This window comes from Rattus norvegicus, chromosome 1, assembly GCF_021556685.1.
Source record: "Rattus norvegicus strain SHRSP/BbbUtx chromosome 1, alternate assembly SHRSP_T2T, whole genome shotgun sequence".
Lineage (NCBI taxonomy): Eukaryota > Metazoa > Chordata > Mammalia > Rodentia > Muridae > Rattus > Rattus norvegicus.
Window position 1 is genome coordinate 128,987,775 of NC_141534.1, and position 19,617 is coordinate 129,007,391.

The 19,617-nt window shown below is 39.7% G+C and overlaps 1 protein-coding gene across 6 annotated transcripts in view; it reads right to left on the reverse strand.

The window, feature by feature from the left end:
- Potefam2 (POTE ankyrin domain family member 2) overlaps nucleotides 1-19,617 on the reverse strand; it is a 204,488-nt gene that overhangs the window by 164,900 nt on the left and 19,971 nt on the right. For 2 of the 6 annotated variants that reach the window (XM_087601106.1, XM_087601105.1), the window contains exons 1-3: nucleotides 11,985-12,387; nucleotides 5,911-6,025; nucleotides 5,593-5,766 (exon numbers count right to left, since the gene is read on the reverse strand). The exons of 1 other annotated variant lie outside the window; for it this stretch is intronic. In XM_087601106.1, coding sequence (XP_087457232.1) covers nucleotides 5,593-5,766; nucleotides 5,911-6,025; nucleotides 11,985-12,235 — 540 coding nt within the window. In that variant the 5' untranslated portion in view covers nucleotides 12,236-12,387. Of the gene's footprint in view, nucleotides 1-5,592; nucleotides 5,767-5,910; nucleotides 6,026-11,984; nucleotides 12,388-19,617 lie in introns of those variants that run through there. 3 more of the 6 variants (XM_087601111.1, XM_087601109.1, XM_087601107.1) reach the window with 3 other exon arrangements.

The window sequence follows — 19,617 nt, forward strand, 5'->3', positions numbered from 1 at the left end:
TTCAGTTTCCATGATCTATCCATTGATGGGAGTGGGATGTTGAAGTCCCCCATTATTATTTGTGAGATAAAACATGTGCTTTGAGCTTTAGTGAGGTTTCTTTTATGAACGTAGTTGCCCTTGCATGTGGAGCACAGATAGTCAGAACTGAGAGTTCCTGTTGGTGGATTTTTTCTTTAATTATATAAGTGTCCTTCCTTATCTTTTTTGATAACTTTTGTTTGAAAGTCAATTTTATTGGAAATTAGAATGGCTACTCCACCTTGCTTTTTGGGACCATTTTTTTGGGAAATTTTTATCCAGCCTTTTACTCTGATGTAGTGTCTGTCTTTTTCACTGAGGTGTGTTGCTTGTATGCAGCAAAATGCTGGATCCTCTTTGCATATCCAGTCTGTTAGTCTATGTCTTTTTATTGGGAAATTGAATCCATTGATGTTAAGAGCTATTAAGGTATGGTGATTGTTGTTTTTTCTTATATTTCTTGTTAGAGGTAGAATTATGTTTGTGTGACTCTGTTCTTTTGAGTTCATTGCAAGATTATTTTCTTGCAATTTTTAGTGTATAGTTTCCCTCCTTGTGTTAGAGTTTTCCATCTATTATCCTTTGTAGGGCTGGATTTGTGGAAAGATGTCATGTAAATTTGATTTGTTCATGGAATATCTTGGTTTCTCCATCTATGTTAATTGAGAGTTTTTCTGGACATAGTAGCCTGGGTTGGTACTTGTGCTCTCTTAGGGTCTGTATGACATCTACCCAGGATCTTCTGGCTTTCATATTCTCTGGTGAGAAGTCTGGTGTAATTCTGATACATCTCCCTTTATATATTGCTTGACCTTTATCCCTTACTGTTTATAATATACTTTCTTTGTTTTGGGCATTTGGTGTTTTGACTATTATTTGACAGGAAGAATTTCTTTTCTGGTCCAATCTATTTGAAGTTATGTAGGCTTCTGGTATGTTTATGGGCATCTCTTTGTTTAGGTTAGGGAAGTTTTCTTTTTTTTTTTTTTTTTTGAAGATATGTACCGGCCATTTAAGTTGGAGTCTCTGCTCTCTTCTATACCTGTTATCCTTAGGTGTGACCTTCTCATTGTGTCCTGGATTTCCTGGATTTGGGAGTTAGGAGATTTTTGCATTTTACATTTTCTTTGATGGTTGTGTCAATGTTTTCTATGATATCTTCTGCCCCTGAGATTCTTTCTTCTATTTCTTGTATTCTCTTGTTGATGCTTGCATCTATGACTCCTGATCTCTTTCCTGGGTTTTCTATCTCCAGTGTTGTCTCCCTTTGCGATTTCTTTATTGTTTCTATTTCCATTTTTATATCTTTGGTGGTTTTGTTTCACTCCTTCATGTATTTGTTTGTGTTTTCCTGTAATTTTTTCAGGGATTTTGTATTTCCTCTTTAAAGGCTTCTACTTGTTTGCCTGTGTTCTCCTGTATTTCTTTAAGGGAGTTATTTATGTCCTTCTTAATTTACTCTTCTATCTTTATGAGATATTATTTTAAATCTAAATCTTGCTTTTCCGGTGTGTTGGGATATCCATTATTTGCTTTGTTGGGAGAACTGAGCTCTGATGATATCATGCAGTCTTTGTTTCTGTTGCTTAGTTTCCTGAGCTTGCCCCTCACTATCTGGTTGTCTGTGGTGTTACCTGGTCTTGTGTCTCTGATAGTGGCTTGACCCTCCTGTAAGCCTTTGTGTCAGTTTCCTGGAGACTGGCTTTCAGCCCTTAGTGTAGGCAGAGATGGGAAGGACCCTCTCACTGACTGCTCCTAGGTTCCTGTGTCTAGTGGACTCTAGGCAGGTTCTTCTTGGGCCAGGAATGTGAGCAGAAGTGATGTTCTTCCCTGAACTCTCAGGATTGTCTGCACTTCTGAGAGTTTAGCTCTCTCCCCAATGGGATTTGGGAACTGAATTTCTTATCAATTTAAAATTAATATTGCTACCCTCATATATAGGCACTGTTCCTATACAACACATTTAACTATAAAAGGCTCATACCCTGTTCTTTATTGCTATTAAAAATGTAGTCTGAGATCATTAAACATGTGAGTTAATGGCCAGATATCAAATTCATGACTCTAAGTTTATTGTTAGAGTGCTTTCAAGGAATTTTATTAAGATAATTAACAGACAACAGAACAGTCCAGACTACCTACATAGTTACCTGGTTTTCAAAAACATCAGAAATCCACAAAATGTGACACTTATTGTAATTTATCATTTGTTCAGTCATGTCTACTCCTAACAGTTCAGCTTTGGTGGATTCAAGGAAGATATTGAACATCTATACTCCCAGGTGAGGTGAGATTTTATGCCTACATAGCCACTGGGCAGAAATTTCCTGTTCCATCTACAGACAAAATACTATCCAGAAAAGGACACTTTGCAGAATAATTGACTGATAATTTCTCCTGAGCCAGAATGATCAGTCCTTCATAATTCTGCATTTTATGTCTGTCAGATGATCCTAGGCCAGAAGGCTGAAGACTTGCTCTCATATGCTGCTAACAGGGAATTAGGCAATTAGAAAATTGTCTCTTCAACCTGTCTCACATTGGGAAGCTGTGTTAGGCTTCCTCTATTTTCAGATAATATAGATCATTCTCAGATTTCTGACAGGGTTGAAACTAGTTATAGTCTTATAGCCTAACCAGGCTATTTAACTTTGAGAATACATATTTAATTGGATCTTTACCACATAGTATACAAGCTAGCAAGACATTACATGGATTTTAAGCCTTTCTTAAGCTAGAATATATAACTAAATGTTCTGTTTAACTGATAAAGTTTTGGACTTGGCGTTACATATATTTTATACTTTATAAATTACAAATGATAATAGCTTACATTTGAGAAAAAAGGTTGTTTTTTTTTAATTAGACAGAAAGGGTGATGTGTATGTTGATTGATATCTTTATGCGGGAATGTACAGGATAGAACAAGGCCTGTCATTGGATGAGAAGGAAGGATGGGTGGGAACAAAGTTTTAGAAAGAGAAGGAGCCAGAACAAGGAGAAGGAGCTGGGAGAGCATGGCAGCAGATGTTAAGATTCTTCTCCGTGCATAAATACAGTTGTTATATTTTTAAGTGATTGGTGTGTACAAGATTTTAGGCTGTCTGATGGGCAAGTTATAGCTTATCAATTGAATCAGAGGTATGTTCTTTCATGTGACAACTTAATTGAGTTCAAGAGAAGGTGTGGTGGCAGTGGTGGGATGCATCATGCCGGACAGGAACTGGGATGTATATGCCTGGTGTGGTAACAACTCACAAGAGAACTGTGAGTGAAAGCAACATGGCCAGGTGCCATGTTGGAATGGCTTGCAGACTGCCCTGGTCAGATATTACTTGGGGACAGGGTGGAGCCACTGAGATAAGGATACTCCACAGTGCCATGAGGTGCCACGGGTGATGGTGCTAGTGTGGGATAAAAGGTTTTGCAAGTTTTATTTAATATTTACTGCAACAGCACAGGGACAAAAATGGAACAGAGACTGAGGGAGTGGCCAACCAATGACTGGCCAATTTGAGCCCCATCCCATGGGAGGCAAGAACCAATCTCTACAACTCTTAATGATACTCTGTTATGCTTGCAGACAGTAGTCTAGCATAACTGTCCTCTGAGAGGCTCCACCCAACAGCAGATTGAAACAGAGGCAGAAAACCACAGCCAAACAATTCATGGAGTTCTGGACATCTTGTTGTAAAGTTGGGGGAAGAACTGAGGGACCCAGAGATGATTAGGACAGAAAAAGAGCCACCAACAAAATTGCACACAGAGGTTGGACCTAGGTTCGCTGTATCTATGTAGCAGATGTTCAGCTTGGTTTTTAATGCAGATTCCCCAACAACTGGAGCAGAGTCTGTCCCTGACTGTGGCCTGCCCATGGATCCTGTTCCCATAACTGCACCTTCTCGTTTGGTCTCAGTGGAGAGGATATACCTAACCATGAAGTGACTTGATTTGCCATGGTGTGCTGTTATCGAGTGGCCTTCCCCTTTATAGAGGAGAAAGGGGTGTAGTTATGTGAATAAGGGAACTGGGAGGAGAGGGTGGATTTAATAGTGATATAAAGTGAATGAATGAATGAATGAATGAATGAACGAACAAAAAATAAATAAATGGTGTGTCCTTTATCAGCTGACTAAACTCCACTTATGGCCATATACCCAAGAATTATGGACTGCACAAGTAGAGCTCAGTGGGTTAAAAACTAAAAAACTAAAAACTAAAAAAGCAGTATCAATATTTAAATAAATATCAATCAAGTTATTTCAAATTTCAGTCAAGAGCTATTACAAACAAGAACTTCATGAAATTTGTAGACAAATCGATGGGTCTAGAAAATACCATCCTGAGTGAGATAACCCAGACACAAAAAGACACACATGGTACACATGGTATGTACTCACTGATAAGTGGATATTAGCTCAAAAGCTCAGAAAACTGATGATACAATGAACAGACCATATGAAGTTTATCAAGAAGGAAGATCAAAGTGGGTTCTTCTATCCTACTTACAAGGAGGAATAAAATAATTACAGGAAGTAGAGGAAGTGGGGGGTCCTGGGAAAGAGGAGGAGGGGAGGGGGACGGGATAAAGTATGGAAAGAGACAGGCGAGAAGTCCAGAGGGCCAAGAAAATGAAAAGAAATATGTAGCAGTCGGGGTTGAGGATCTGGGGGGAGCCACTAGAAAGAACCAGACACCAGGAAAGCAAGAAGTCCCCAGGACACAACAAACGGGATGACATTAGCCAAAATACCCAATAAAGAGAAGATGGAACTTGTAGAGATCACCTCCAGTAGATAGACATGACCCCCAGTTGGGGGATGGGGCCATCCACCCATCTCAAAACTTTTAACCCAGAATTGTTCTTGTCTAAAGTAAGCACAGGGACAAAATACTGGAACAGAGACTGAAGGAAAGTCCATACAAAGACTGTTTCATCTAGGGATCCATCCCATCTGCAAACACCAAACCCTGACACTATTGCTGATGCCAAGAAGTGCTTTCTGACAGGAGCCTATGTTAGAGGTCCCCTGAGAGGCTGAGCTAGCACCTGACTAATACAGATGCAAATATTCACAGCCAACCCTTGGACTGAGCCCAGGGACCCTAATGAAAGAGTTGGAGAAAGGGGCTTAAGGGAATTGCAACTCCGTATAAAGAACAACAATATCAACTAACTAATCTCCCCAGGAACTACACCACAACCAAAGAATATACATGGATGCTCCATGTCTCCAGCTACATATGTAGCAGGAATTGCCTTATCTGGCATCAATGGAAGGGAGGCCTTTGGTCCTGTAAAAGTCCTGTGGAGGGGGATGGTAGAGGAGTGAAGCGGGAGAGGATGGGTGGGTAGAGAAGAACTCTCTTAGAGGCAAAGTGGAGAGGGATTGGTTGGGGTATTTGTGCAGGGGATACTGTGAGAGGGAACAACATTTGAAATGTAAATCAATAAAATAACCAATAAAAAGAGAAGACTTGAACTTCTAAACTTGGAAAATTGGCCCTACAAATGACATTTTTAAAACACTTATCTTTCCAATATTGGGATTCAATTTGCAAAATCAGTACCTTTGTAGTTTCTTCAATGTCTGCACCATATTCAAGGAGACTGGCAGCAATATCTGGACTGTCAACATATACTGCCTGATGTAGTGCTGTTTCTCCATTGGAATCTTTACAATTGGGATTTGCTCCATTATCAAGGAGGACAGAAGCAATCTTTGTCTCCCAGCTTTGTACAGCCTAGGAAAAATATTGTCAATTCAAAGAATTCAACATGAACTTCCCCCGGTTTTCTTCATGATTTATATTGAAGTGATACTAATGTTCCTTTTACTCTAACCATTTAGATTAAATTCATTCTTGAAATTGAAAACTTTGAACTACCTTCATTAGTGGTGTGGCCTTTTGATCATCAAGGGCATTTATCATGCAGTCATTATATAATAAGAACTGAACCAGATGCAGATGACCATAAAAACATGCGAAGTGCAGTGCAGTTCTGTGGGAATGAGACACAATTTAATGAAACTGCACTGTAGGGCACTATGTCAGCATGCACAGTCACTCATGTATTTGCAAATATTACAGGATATTTAAGTCTTCTGACCATTAACCTTAAATATTTAATTTTATTCTAAATTATATTTATTTGCTCTTATAATTTACTATATTAGACCATTCTACCATTCAGAAATTTTATGGCAGTTTGAATAAAACCCATAGCTGTTGCAGCCTAGATAAGTACTCTTATCATTGATCTAAAGAGCCAAGAACATCCTATTTGAACAGCAGAAATATAGCCATTGGATCAAACTCCTGTTGAATTCTCATCCTGCTCTAAGACCAATTATCAATCAACCATTCCCCAGGCTTTTTGTGTTGTAATCACCTTGTCCATGAAATGAGAATTAAAAGAGGTACTTCCCTTCTGACAAATTAGGATGCATGAATAAGAACTTTTGCAACAATGATAACTGGATTTACTAGGTGAGTGACTATTGAAGAAATGACAGAGGAACCACAAGTGGAGGAACAGATTTTTAGCAGCACTACATAGGGATGGTTCCCTTTTCTCAGTGTACTGGTAAACTACAGCCTGTCTTTTAAAAAATAAATGAACACATGAATTAATAACCTTTTCACCTATTCAGGAAAAAATTCTTGAACAACTGGTCATCTATTAGATATTAAAATTATTACTATTAACATTAACAAATACATTTCACTTCAAACTTAGTTCCATTATAACTATTTTGCAAACAATATTAAGGACTATCTATTACACAGAGGCTAAAGATAATGCCCTTAAAAATTTGAGACATGGTCTGTTTAAATTTAAGCTCCTGCTGCCTTAGACTACAGGTAATTTGAATTGTAGATACAACATAGGACCAAACTCGAGATTCTCTTTTTCTCACATTTTAACTCATCTAAAATCAAAATATTTATAACTCAATATAAAGACAATTGCCAACAGTTCTTAATACACAAGGTAAAATGCCATCATGCAATCCATGATGTTAAATGTGACATATATGCACAGCATTCTTAATATTTAGCCTGGTGTTCATAAAATATCTAGTTATGAAAACTACTATGGATGAAAACCATGAAAAATATCAGCAGCAGCATGTACATGCACAGAAAATATTTCTTCATTTTTAAGAAACTTGAAGTAAAAGGAAACTTGAGGTTTACATAAGTAAATATGGCTCATTTTGACAAGTTAAATTCATACAATATATAGAAATTAGATATTTGCTAACCCTAATGACAGTAGGGATAGTAAATTTCTGACTTAACAAGACTTGTTTTTTTGTTTAATTTTGAAACTCAGAAAGCTTTATCTGCCTTCATCAGAATAAGTAAAAATGTCAAAAGTAACCTGTAGGTAACCTGGAACTTGTCAACAAAATGGTTTAGGAAAAATGTGGCTGATCAAGGCAGTGTTGAGTAAGTCTTATGAAATATATGAAGCAATGAGTAAAAAAAGCTTAAGATAAATACGGGAAATCAACTGAGATGTAAAAATGGTACATTTAGGTCTCTACTGAGCAATAATGAGAAAATGAGAGAAGACAAGGAGCATAGAGGTTTGAAATTTAGACTGTTGAGAGAGGCGGACACGCCTGGGAAACCAGAGGAAACTGCACTCTGTGCACATCCAGACGCCAGAGGAGAACACCGAGCGCCATCTGGGACCCTGGTGCACGGAGGCTCCCGGAGAGAGCGGCGCAGATCTTCCCGGTTGCTGCCGCCGCGGAGAGGACTTGGGCAGTACCCCACGAGCGGGCTTGAGCCTTGGAACCGCAGGTAGGACCAACTTTTCCCCTGCGGGAAACCTGCCTGGTGAACTCAGGACACACAGAGGCAAAATTCCTCTAGGACCGGGCACTTCCTGTGTTTACCAGAAGTCCCACACCCGCGGATCCCGGCCCGCAGCAGCTGTCTGCTCCCAAACCCCGTGGGAGAGAGACCTCACCGCCTGATCAGGTGGGCACTCCTGAGGCTGCAGAGCGGAGGAGACCACCAACACTGCCCACCCCTGCCCACATCCCTGGCCCAAGAGGCAACTGTATAAGGCCTCTGGGTTCCCATAGGGGAGGGCCCAGGAGCAGCAGGACCCCTGCGCCCGAGACACCGCCAGAACCTGAAGGAAACAGACCGGATAAACAGTTCTCTGCACCCAAATCCCGTGGGAGGGAGAGCTAAACCTTCAGAGAGGCGGACACGCCTGGGAAACCAGAAGAGACTGCACTCTGTGCACATCCAGATGCCAGAGGAAAACACCAAAGGTCATCTGGAACCCTGGTGCACGGAGGCTCCCGGAAAGAGCGGCGCAGATCTTCCCGGTTGCTGCCGCCGCGGAGAGGACTTAGGCAGTACCCCACGAGCAAACTTGAGCCTTGGAACCACAGGTAGGACCAACTTTTCCCCTGCAAGAAACCTGCCTGGTGAACTCAAGACACAGGCCCACAGAAACAGCTGAAGACCTGTAGAGAGGAAAAACTGCACGCCCGAAAGCAGAGCACTCTGTCCCCATAACTGACTGAAAGAGAGGAAAACAGGTCTACAGCACTCCTGACACACAGGCTTATAGGACAGTCTAGCCACGGTCAGAAATAGCAGAACAAAGTAACCCTAGAGATAATCTGATGGCGAGAGGCAAGCGCAGGAACCCAAGCAACAGAAACCAAGACTACATGGCATCATCAGAGCCCAATTCTCCCACCAAAGCAAACACGGAATATCCAAACACACCAGAAAAGCAAGACCTAGTTTAAAAATCATATTTGATCATGATGCTGGAGGACTTCAAGAAAGACATAAAGAACTCCCTTAGAGAACAAGTAGAAGCCTACAGAGAGGAATCGCAAAAATCCCTGAAAGAATTCCAGGAAAACCCAATCAAACAGTTGAAGGAATTAAAAATGGAAATAGAAGCAATCAAGAAAGAACACATGGAAACAACCTTGGACATAGAAAATCAAAAGAAAAGACAAGGAGCTGTAGATACAACTTCACCAACAGAATACAAGAGATGGAAGAGAGAATCTCAGGAGCAGAAGATTCCATAGAAATCATTGACTTAACTGTCAAAGATAATGTAAAGCAGAAAAAGCTACTGGTCCAAAACATACAGGAAATCCAGGACTCAATGAGAAGATCAAACCTAAGGATAATAGGTATAGGAGAGAGTGAAGACTCCCAGCTCAAAGGACCAGTAAATTTCTTCAACAAAATCATAGAAGAAAACTTCCCTAACCTAAAAAAAGAGATACCCATAGGCATACAAGAAGCCTACAGAACTCCAAATAGATTGGACCAGAAAAGAAACACCTCCCGTCACATAATTGTCAAAACACCAAACGCACAAAATAAAGAAAGAATATTAAAAGCAGTAAGGGAAAAAGGTCAAGTAACATATAAAGGCAGACCTATCAGAATCACACCAGACTTTTCGCCAGAAACTATGAAAGCCAGAAGATCCTGGACAGATGTCATACAGACCCTAAGAGAACACAAATGCCAGCCCAGGTTACTGTATCCTGCAAAACTCTCAATTAACATAGATGGAGAAACCAAGATATTCCATGACAAAACCAAATTTACACAATATCTTTCTACAAATCCAGCACTACAAAGGATAATAAAGGGTAAAGCCCAACATAAGGAGGCAAGCTATACCCTAGAAGAAGCAAGAAACTAATCGTCTTGGCAACAAAACAAAGAGAATGAAAACACACAAACATAACCTCACATCCAAATATGAATATAACAGGAAGCAATAATCACTATTCCTTAATATCTCTCAACATCAATGGCCTCAACTCCCCAATAAAAAGACATAGATTAACAAACTGGATACGCAACGAGGACCCTGCATTCTGCTGCCTACAGGAAACACACCTCAGAGACAAAGACAGACACTACCTCAGAGTGAAAGGCTGGAAAACAACTTTCCAAGCAAATGGTCAGAAGAAGCAAGCTGGAGTAGCCATTCTAATATCAAATAAAATCAATTTTCAATTAAAAGTCATCAAAAAAGATAAGGAAGGACACTTCATATTCATCAAAGGAAAAATCCACCAAGATGAACTCTCAATCCTCATCTTCGATTGGTTTATATACAAGTGTGCAATTTCTAGGCTTGAAAGTAAAATGATGCTATCTGGTGCTGGATAGAGGAGCCTTATTTTTTATTATGGCAGCTTGCTATTTTTGTAACATGGTGATTTGGTTGAACACATTAAAGTACAGTAGTAACTGAAAAAAAAAATAGATAGATTTCCCAGACCAGGTCAGGACTTCATAGAGAAATATTGTCCCAAAAAACCAATAATAATAATAATAATAATAATAATAATAATAATAATAATAATAACAAAAACAACAACAACAAAAACAACAACAACAAAAACAACAACAACAAAAAACAACAACAACAATGATAATTACAAGATCGCTATACTGATGGAAACGGAAATGCTGTTAAAAGAAATTAAAGAACATCAAATGAACAGACAGCCATTCAGAGTCTACCCATACTAAGCACTCAATGCTGTTAAAAATGGCAACTTTCTTTTTTGGCAACTCCTGACAGTTGTAGCCGCACATTTAGCTCTCCCTCTCCCTGCCCGCCCTCTGCCTCAAAAGCACAGTATCAAGACTGCACTCCAGAGGCAGAGGCAGGTGGATATATCTAAGGGCAGCCTACTCTACAGAGTGAGCTTCCTGTCAACGAGGGCTACACAGAGAGATCCTGTCTCAAACAAACAAAAACCAACCAACCAAAACAAAAACCCCAAAACCAACAAATAAAAAGTTGTAGTAAAATACTAGGACTAATGGCGCATTTCCGAAATTCCAGCACTCAGAATGAGGTAGGAGCTCAACATGAGTTCCAAGCCAGCTTGGGGCTGTCTCAGACAAATAAACAAATACATATAACTGTGGTTTAAAACAATATAGCTCAGCATTTATTATTTTAATCATTCATAAGTGCACAATCCATGGCCATTAAATACGTCTGCCATGTTTTGTAATCATTATGTTTATGAATACCTAAAACCCTTTATTGTCCCCTAACAAAGATTCCATACCCATCAGAGGGCCCCACATCTGTCTCTGGTGTCTGCTGACCCCTCCTTATCCTGCTTTCTGCCCCTCTGAGCTGATAACTTGAAACAGTTTGCCTCACCACACCGATAGTCAAGAGCAGAGAAGTAGCTCGGTGTTTCCAGGGCTCAGCCTGTCTCTACATTTCCACAGTCCAGGACCCAAATCCAGGGACTGGTGGTGGCCATAATGGGTGGGTCTTCCCATTTTAATTAATGTAACCAGGAACAATCCTGACAGGCTTGCTATACACAGGCCTACTCAATCTGTTGCTCTGAGACTCGCTGCCCAGGTGATTCGAGATTGTGTCAAGTTGCTAATTAAAATTAGCCATCCCAGCTGCTACGGACGTCAGAGAAAAAAAAAAGAAATTTAGACTGTTACTGTTATTGTTCAGTAAGGGATATAAATGTTAGTACACAATGACATAAAATTCACACTGAATTATACCTCTATAATTTTAGGGGTGAGGAAGATGTAGTATGAGGAACATTACTTGAATTCTGAATTTTCAATAGTTCATATCAAACACGGTGTTTATTATGTACATTGAAATTAAATCCTATTTCTTTATATTTTGTTATGCTATTCCAAGATTATTCAATAAAACGCTCTTTAGAGGAATTATGGAGTAACCCTAAACCTGCTGGAGATTCTTCTCCCAAAAGACCTGGACATTGGATCTCCGTGTGATTATAGGTGCCAAGAACACTGTAGTACAGAAATCATAGCTGGACTTTCACCACCCATCTTGTCCTCAGTGAAGCTAGAAAAGGTAGGTTTTTCCCATCACCCGATTTCCGTATGGCCTGTCATCCTCAGTTTCCAATTGCTCTCACCGTTTTCCTTTATCCGTGTCATTTATGCTAAATTTCTTCTTAGAGAGGAGATGCAGCACCACTTTGATCTTTCCCATGCACACTGCTTCATGAAATTTATTATCCGGATCATAAGAGTGCCCATACTTATCCTCATGACTACAGTCACAACAAGCCAGGCTCCCCTCCCTATTGCTTGGGCCATCACAAAACCCCAAGGGGGTTTTTGGCTCTCTCTTAAAGCAGCAGAGCTTCCTCAAAGTGGAGAACATGTCTTTAGCCACCTTTGTGTAGGCTCAGAACTAATTTTAAGAAATAAAAACTTTTAATTACTTCTAACAGTCAGAACCTAACTCTGGGAATCCCAGAAGTGATGAGCTCTGACCAGGCAAACCACCAGCCCTTATGGAACAGCCGTTGCTAGGAAACAACGGTAAACAAGCATGCGCTTTCTTCCTCAGGGTAACGGACAGTTCCTGGAGAGAATATACTCACTGCGCATGTGTTTCCGATCTGTATCCCCTTGACCTCCTTTTGTTGATTGATTGCTCTGGCTAGAACTTCAAGAACTATATTGAGTAAGTAGGGAGAGAGTGGGCAGCCTTGTCTAGTCCCTGATTTTAGTGGGATTGCTTCAAGTTTCTCTCCATTTAGTTTAATGTTAGTGACTGGTTTGCTGTATATGGCTTTTACTATGCTTAGGTATGGGCCTTGAAATCCTGTTCTTTCCAGGACTTTTATCATGAAGGGGTGTTGAATTTTGTCAAATGCTTTCTCAGCATCGAATGAAATGATCATGTGGTTTTGATCTTTCAGTTTGTTTATATAATGGATCACATTGTTGGTTTTCCGTATATTAAACCATCCCTGCGTGCCTGGGATGAAGCCTACTTGATCATGGTGGATGATTGTTTTGATGTGCTCTTGGATTGGGTTTGCCAGAATTTTATTGAGTATTTTTGCATCGATATTCATGAGGGAAATTGGTCTGAAGTTCTCTTTCTTTGTTTGGTCTTTGTGTGGTTTAGGTATAAAAGTAATTGTGGCTTCATAGAAGGAATTCGGTAGTGCTCCATCTGTTTCAATTTTGTGGAATAGTTTGGATAATATTGGTATGAGGTCTTCTATGAAGGTCTGATAGAATTCTGCACTAAACCCGTCTGGACCTGGGTTCTTTTTGGTTGGGAAACCTTTAATGACTGCTTCTATTTCCTTAGGAGTTATGCGGTTGTTTAACTGGTTTATCTGTTCCTGATTTAACTTCGGTACCTGTTATCTGTCTAGGAAATTGTCCATTTCCTGCAGATTTTCAAGTTTTGTTGAATATAGACATTTATAGTAAGATCTGATGATTTTTTGAATTTCCTCTGAATCTGTAGTTATGTCTCCCTTTTCATTTCTGATTTTGTGAATTTGGACACACTCTCTGTGTCCTTTCATTAGTCTGGCTAAGGGTTTATCTATCTTGTTGATTTTCTCAAAGAACCAACTTTTAGTTCTGTTGATTCTTTCTATGATCCTTTTTGTTTCTACTTGGTTGATTTCAGCTCTGAGTTTGATTATTTCCTGCCTTATTTCTTTAGATGCTTTGTGGTCACTCAGTAGTCCTCAGTTGAGAATTCTTTGCTTAGCTCTGTACCCTATTTTTAATAGGTTTATTTGATTCTCTGGAATCTAACTTCTTGAGTTCTTTGAATATATTAGATATTAGCCCTGTATCAGATATACAGTTTGGAAAGAACTTTTTCCAATCTCTTGGTTGCCATTTTGTCCTATGGACAGTGTCCTTTACCTTACAGAACTTTGCGATTTTATGAGGTCCCATTTGTCAATTCCTGATCTTAGAGCATAAGCCATTGGTGTTCTGCTCAGGAAAATTTCCCCTGTGCCTCCATGTTCAAGGCTCTTCCCCACTGTCTCTTTTATTAGTTTCAGTGTATCTGGTGTTATGTGGAGGTCTTTGATCTACTTTGATTTGAGCTTTGTACAAGGAGGTAAGAATGGGTCAATTTGCATTCTTCTACATGCTAACCGCCAGTTGAATCAGCCCCATTTATTGAAAATGCTGTCTTTTTTCCATAGGATAGTATTATATCTTTGGTCAGTGTTCAAGTGACCACAGGGGTGTGGGTTCATTTTTGGGTCTTCAATTCTATTCCATTGTTCACCGGCCCTTCTACCATGCAGTTTTTATCAGGATTGCTCTGTAACACAGCTTGAGGTCAGGGATGGTGATTCCCCTAGAAGTTCTTTTATTGTTGATAATAGTTTTCATTATTCTGGGTGTTTTGTTAGTCCAAATGAATTTTCAAATTGCTCTTTCTAACTCTATGAAGAATTGAGTTGGAATTTTGATGTGGATTGCATTGTATCTGTAGATTGCTTTCTGAAAGAGGGCCCTTTTTACTATTTTAATCCTTCCAATCCATGATTATTGGAAATCTTTCCATCTACTGAGATTTTCTTTGATTAATTTCTGCAGAGACTTGAAGTTCTTGTCATACTGATCTTTCACTTGCTTTGTTATCCAATATTTGCTGTGATAAGAGAACTTGGTTCTGATTATTTTGGTTTCTGTTTCTTAGGTTCTTGTGCTTTCCTCTAGCCATGTGATTATCTCTGATGTCAGTTGATCTTGCAGTTTCTGACTGGAGCTTGTCATTCCTGTGTGCTTATGAGCCTGTCAGCCTGTGATCTTAGGAGTGAGTGTGCTTCTGGAAGAACAGCACTCTCTGGGCAAGTTTAGGTTCTAGAGGGCTGTGGGAGTCGCCTTATCTCTGGACACAGATGGAGACCAGAAGGATCAAGTCCCAGGCCTCGCTGTGTGTGCGGGTTCTGGGTGGGTCCCTCCTTGGATAGTCAGTGGAGCGAAAATGGGGTTCCATCTGTGGACTAAGGAGTGCTCCTGGGACACCAGCTCTATGTGGGCATGTTTTGGGTCTGTAGGGCTGTGGGACAGCTTCAGCTATGTGTGTAGAAGGAGACTGGAAGGGTCCTGGCCCAGGCTGCCCTGCTGCTCCTGCACCCTGTACACTCCCAGGGTTCTTTCTTTGAATAGTAAGTGGAGACAAAATGGGGTCTGATCTGTGGCTTTAGTTAATGAGAGCACTCCTAGCAAACCAGCTCTCTGTGGGCAGGTATTGGGTCTGAAGGTCTGCGGAGCAGCCTTAGCTCTACTTCTTTGATTTTTTTCTTCAGACACTTGAAGTTCTTGTCATACAGACGTTTCACTGGCTTGGTTAGAATCACACCAAGATATTTTATATTATTCATGACATTTGTGAAGGGTGTACTTTCCCTGAATTCTTTCTCAATCTGTACATCCTTTGAGAAGAGGAACATTACTGATTTCTTTGAGTTAATGTCATATCCAGCCACTTTGCTGGGTTGTTTATCAGGTTTAGGAATTCTCTGGTGGAATTTCCTCAGTTTCTTTTATTATGCTCCCTTTTCATTTTTCATTTGTTAATTTGAATTCTGTCTTTTTGCTTGCTGGTTGGTCTGGCAAATGGTTCATTATATTGTTGATTTTCTCAAACAACCAGCTCCTGGCTTTGTTGATTCTTTGTATAGTTCTTTTTGTTTCTACTTGGTGGATTTCAACTCTGAGTTTGATTATTTCCTGCCTTCTACTCCTCTTGGGTGTATTTACTTCTTTTTCTTCTTGAGCTTTCAGGTGTGCTGTCAAGCTGTTAGTGAATGCTATCTCTAGTTTCTTTTGGGAGGCACTCAGATCCGTGAGTGCTCTTAGCACTGCTTTCTTTGTGTTTCATATGTTTGGGCATGTTGTTCCTTCATTTTCATTAAATTCTAAAAAGTCTTTACTTTCTTTATTTCTTCCTTGACCAGGTTGTCATTGAATCTGGTGCTGTTCAGCTTCCATGTATGTCAGCTTTCTGTCGCTTTTGGTGTTATTAAAGACCAGCCTTAGTTATTGGTGATCTGATCAGATGCACGGTATTATTTTAATCTTTCTGTATCTGTTAAGGCCTATTTTGTGACTGATGATATTGTCAATTTGGGAGAAGGTACCATGAGGTGCTGAGAAGAAGGTATAGTCTTTTGTTTTACAATGAACTGGTCTATAGATATGTTAAATCCATTTGGTTCGTAACTTCTGTTAGTTATACTGTGTCTGTGTTTAGTTTCTGTTTCCACAATTAGAGTATATTGATTAGAGTGAATGTTGAAGTCTCCCACTGTTATTGTGTGAGGTGCAATGTTTGCTTTGAGTTGTAGCAAGGTTTCTTTTGTGAATGGAAGTGCCCTTGCATTTGGACTATAGATATTCAGAATTGAGGGCTCATCTTGGTGGATGTTTACTTTGATGAATATGAAGTGTCCTACCTTATCTTTTGTGACTTTTGGTTGAAAGTCGATTTTACTGGATATTAGAATGACAATTCCAGCTTGTTTCTTAGGACCATTTGCTCAGAAAAATTTTTCCAGTTTTTTAGTCTGAGGTAGTGTCTGGCTTTGTCATTTGGGGTGCATTTATTTCTTTTTTATTTGATATATTTCTTTATTTCCACTTCAAATGTTATTCCCATTCCAGGTATCCTGTTCATAAGCTCTGTATCCTCTCCCCCTCCCCCATAAAGCTGTCCCCCCCACCATCCAACCCACTTACTGCCCACTACCCAGAGACTTTCCCCCAAGAACTGAGGCTATAGCCTTGGCAGGATCAAGGGCTTCCCCTTCCATTGGTGCCCCAGCAAGTCTATTCTCTGCTACACATGAGCCCTGGGTCAGTCCATGAACAGCCTTCAGGTAGTGGTTTAGTCCCTGGAAACTCTGATTGGTTGGTACTGCTGCTCTTATAGGGTTGCAAGCCCCATCAGCCCCTTCAATGCTTCCTTGTATTCCCCCAAAGGGGGTCCCGTTCTCAATTCAGTGGTTTGCTGCTAGCATTAACCTTTGTATTTGACATGCTTTGATTGTGTCTCTCAGGAGAGATCTATATCCTGTCCCTTTCAGCATTCACTTTTTAGCTTCATCAATCTTACCTAATTTTGGTGGTCATATATATATGAGCCACACGTCGGGCAGGCTCGGAATGGACATTCCTTCAGTCTATGCTCTAGACTTTGTCTCCCTATTCCCTCTCAAGGGTATTCTTGTTCCCCTTTTAAAGAAGTGAAATAGTTGAATTTTGGTCATCCTTCTTGAGTGTCCCGTGTTCTACGCATCTAGAATAATTTGAGCATTTGGGCTAATATCCACTTATCAATGAGTGCATACCATGTGTGTTTTTCTATGATTGGGTTACCTCACTAAGGATGATATTTTCCAGTTCCATCCATTTGCCTATGAATTTCATGAAGTCATTGTTTTCAATAGTGGAGTAGTATTCCATTGTGTAGGTGTACCACATTTTCTGTATCCATTCCTTTGTTGAAGGGCATCTGGGTACTTTCCAGATTCTTGCTATTATGAATAAGGCTGCTATGAACATAGTGAAGCACGTGTCTTTGTTATATGTCAGAGGATCTTTTGGGTATATGCCCAAGAGAGGTATAGCTGGGTCCTCAGGTAGGTCAATGTCCAATTTTCTGAAAAAACTCCAGACTGTTTTCCAGAATGGTTGTACCAGTCTTCAGTCCCACCGACAATGGAGAAGTGTTCCACTTTTTGTACATGCTCGCCAGCATATGCTGTCACCGGAGTTTTTTATTTTAACCATTCTGACTGGGGTGAGGTGGAATCTCAGGGTTGTTTTGATTTGCATTCCTCCTTATGACTAAAGATGTTGAGCATTTCTTGAGGTGCTTCTCAGCCATTCGGCATTCCTCAGCTGTGAATTCTTTGCTTAGCTCTGAACCCCATTTTTAATAGGGTTATTTGTCTCCCAGCCATCTAACTTTGTGAGTTCTTTGTATATTTTGGAAATGAGCACTCTATCAGTTGAAGGATTGGTAAAGATCTTTTCCCAATCTGTTGGTTGCTATTTTGTCCTAACAACAGTGTCCTTTGCCTTACAGAAGCTGTGAAGTTTTATGAGATCCTATTTGTCCATTCTTGATGTTAGACCATAAGCCATGGGGGTTTTGTTCAGGAAATTTTTTCCAGTGCCCATGTGTTCGAGACTCTTCTCCACTTTTTCTTCTATTAGTCTGAGTGAATCTAGTTTGATGTTGAGGTCCTTGATCCACTTGTACTTAAGCTTGTACAGGGTGATAAGCATGGATCTATCTGCATTCTTCTATACGCTGACCTCCAGTTGAACCAGCACCATTTGCTGAAAATGCTATCTTTTTTCCATTGCATGGTTTTGGCTCCTTTGTCAAAAATCAAGTGACCATAGGTGTGTGAATTCATTTCTGTTCTTCAATTCTATTCCACTGGTCTATCTGCATGTCCCTGTACCCATACCTTACAGTTTTTATCACTATTGCTCTGTAATACTGCTTGAGTTTAGGGATAGTGATTCCCCCCGGAAATCCTATTATTATTGAGGATAGTTTTAGCTATCCTAGGTTTTTTTGTGATTCCAGATGAATTTGCAAATTGTACTGTCTAACTATCTGAAGAATTGGATTGGTATTTTGATGGGGAATGCATTAATCTGTAGATCGCTTTTCATAAAATGGCCATTTTTTTACTATATTAATCCTGCCAATCCATTAGCATGGGAGATCTTTCCACCTTCTGAGATCTTCTTCAATTTCTTTCTTCAGAGGCTTGAATTTCTTATCATACAGATATTTCACTTGCTCTGTATTTTATATTATTTGGGATTATTATGAAGAGTGTCCTTTCCCTAATTTCTTTCTTGGCTGCTTTCTCTTTTGTGTAGAGGAAGGCTACTGATTTATTTGAGTTAATTTTACACCCAGCCACTTTGCTGAAGTTGTTTATCAGCTTTAGTAGTTCTCTGGTGGAACTTTTGGGATCACTTACATATACTATCATATCATCTGCAAATAGTGATATTTTGACTTCTTCCTTTTCAATCTGTATCCCCTTGATCTCCCTTTGTTGTCTGATTGCTCTGGCTAGAACTTCGAGAACTATATTGAATAGGAAGTGAGAGAGTGGGCAGCCTTGTCTAGTCCCTGATTTTAGTGGGATTTCTTCAAGTTTCTCTCCATTTAGTTTAATGTTAGCTACTGGTTTGCTGTATATGGCTTTTACTATGTTTAGGTTTGGGCCTTTAATTCTTATTCTTCTAGGATTTTTATCATGAAGGGGTGTTGAATTTTGTCAAATGCATTCTCAGCATCTAATGAAATGATCATGTGGTTTTTATCTTGTTTGTTTATATAGTAGATTACGTTGATGGTTTTCAGTATATTAAACCATCCCCGCATGCCTGGGATGAAGCCTACTTGATCATGATGGATGATTGTTTTGATGTGCTCTTCGATTCAGTTTGCAAGAATTTTATTGAGCATCTTTGCATCCATATTCATAAGGGAAATTGGTCTGAAGTTTTCTTTCTTTGTTGGGTTTTTGTGTGATTTCGGTAGCGCTCCATCTTTTTCAATTTTGTGGAATAGTTTGGATAATATTGGTATGAGGTCTTCTATGAAGGTCTGATAAAATTCGGCACTGAACCAATCTGAACCTGGTCTCTTTTTGGTTCGGAGACCTTTAATGACTGCTTCTATTTCTTTAGGAGTTAGGGGTTGTATAAATGGTTTATCTGTTCCTC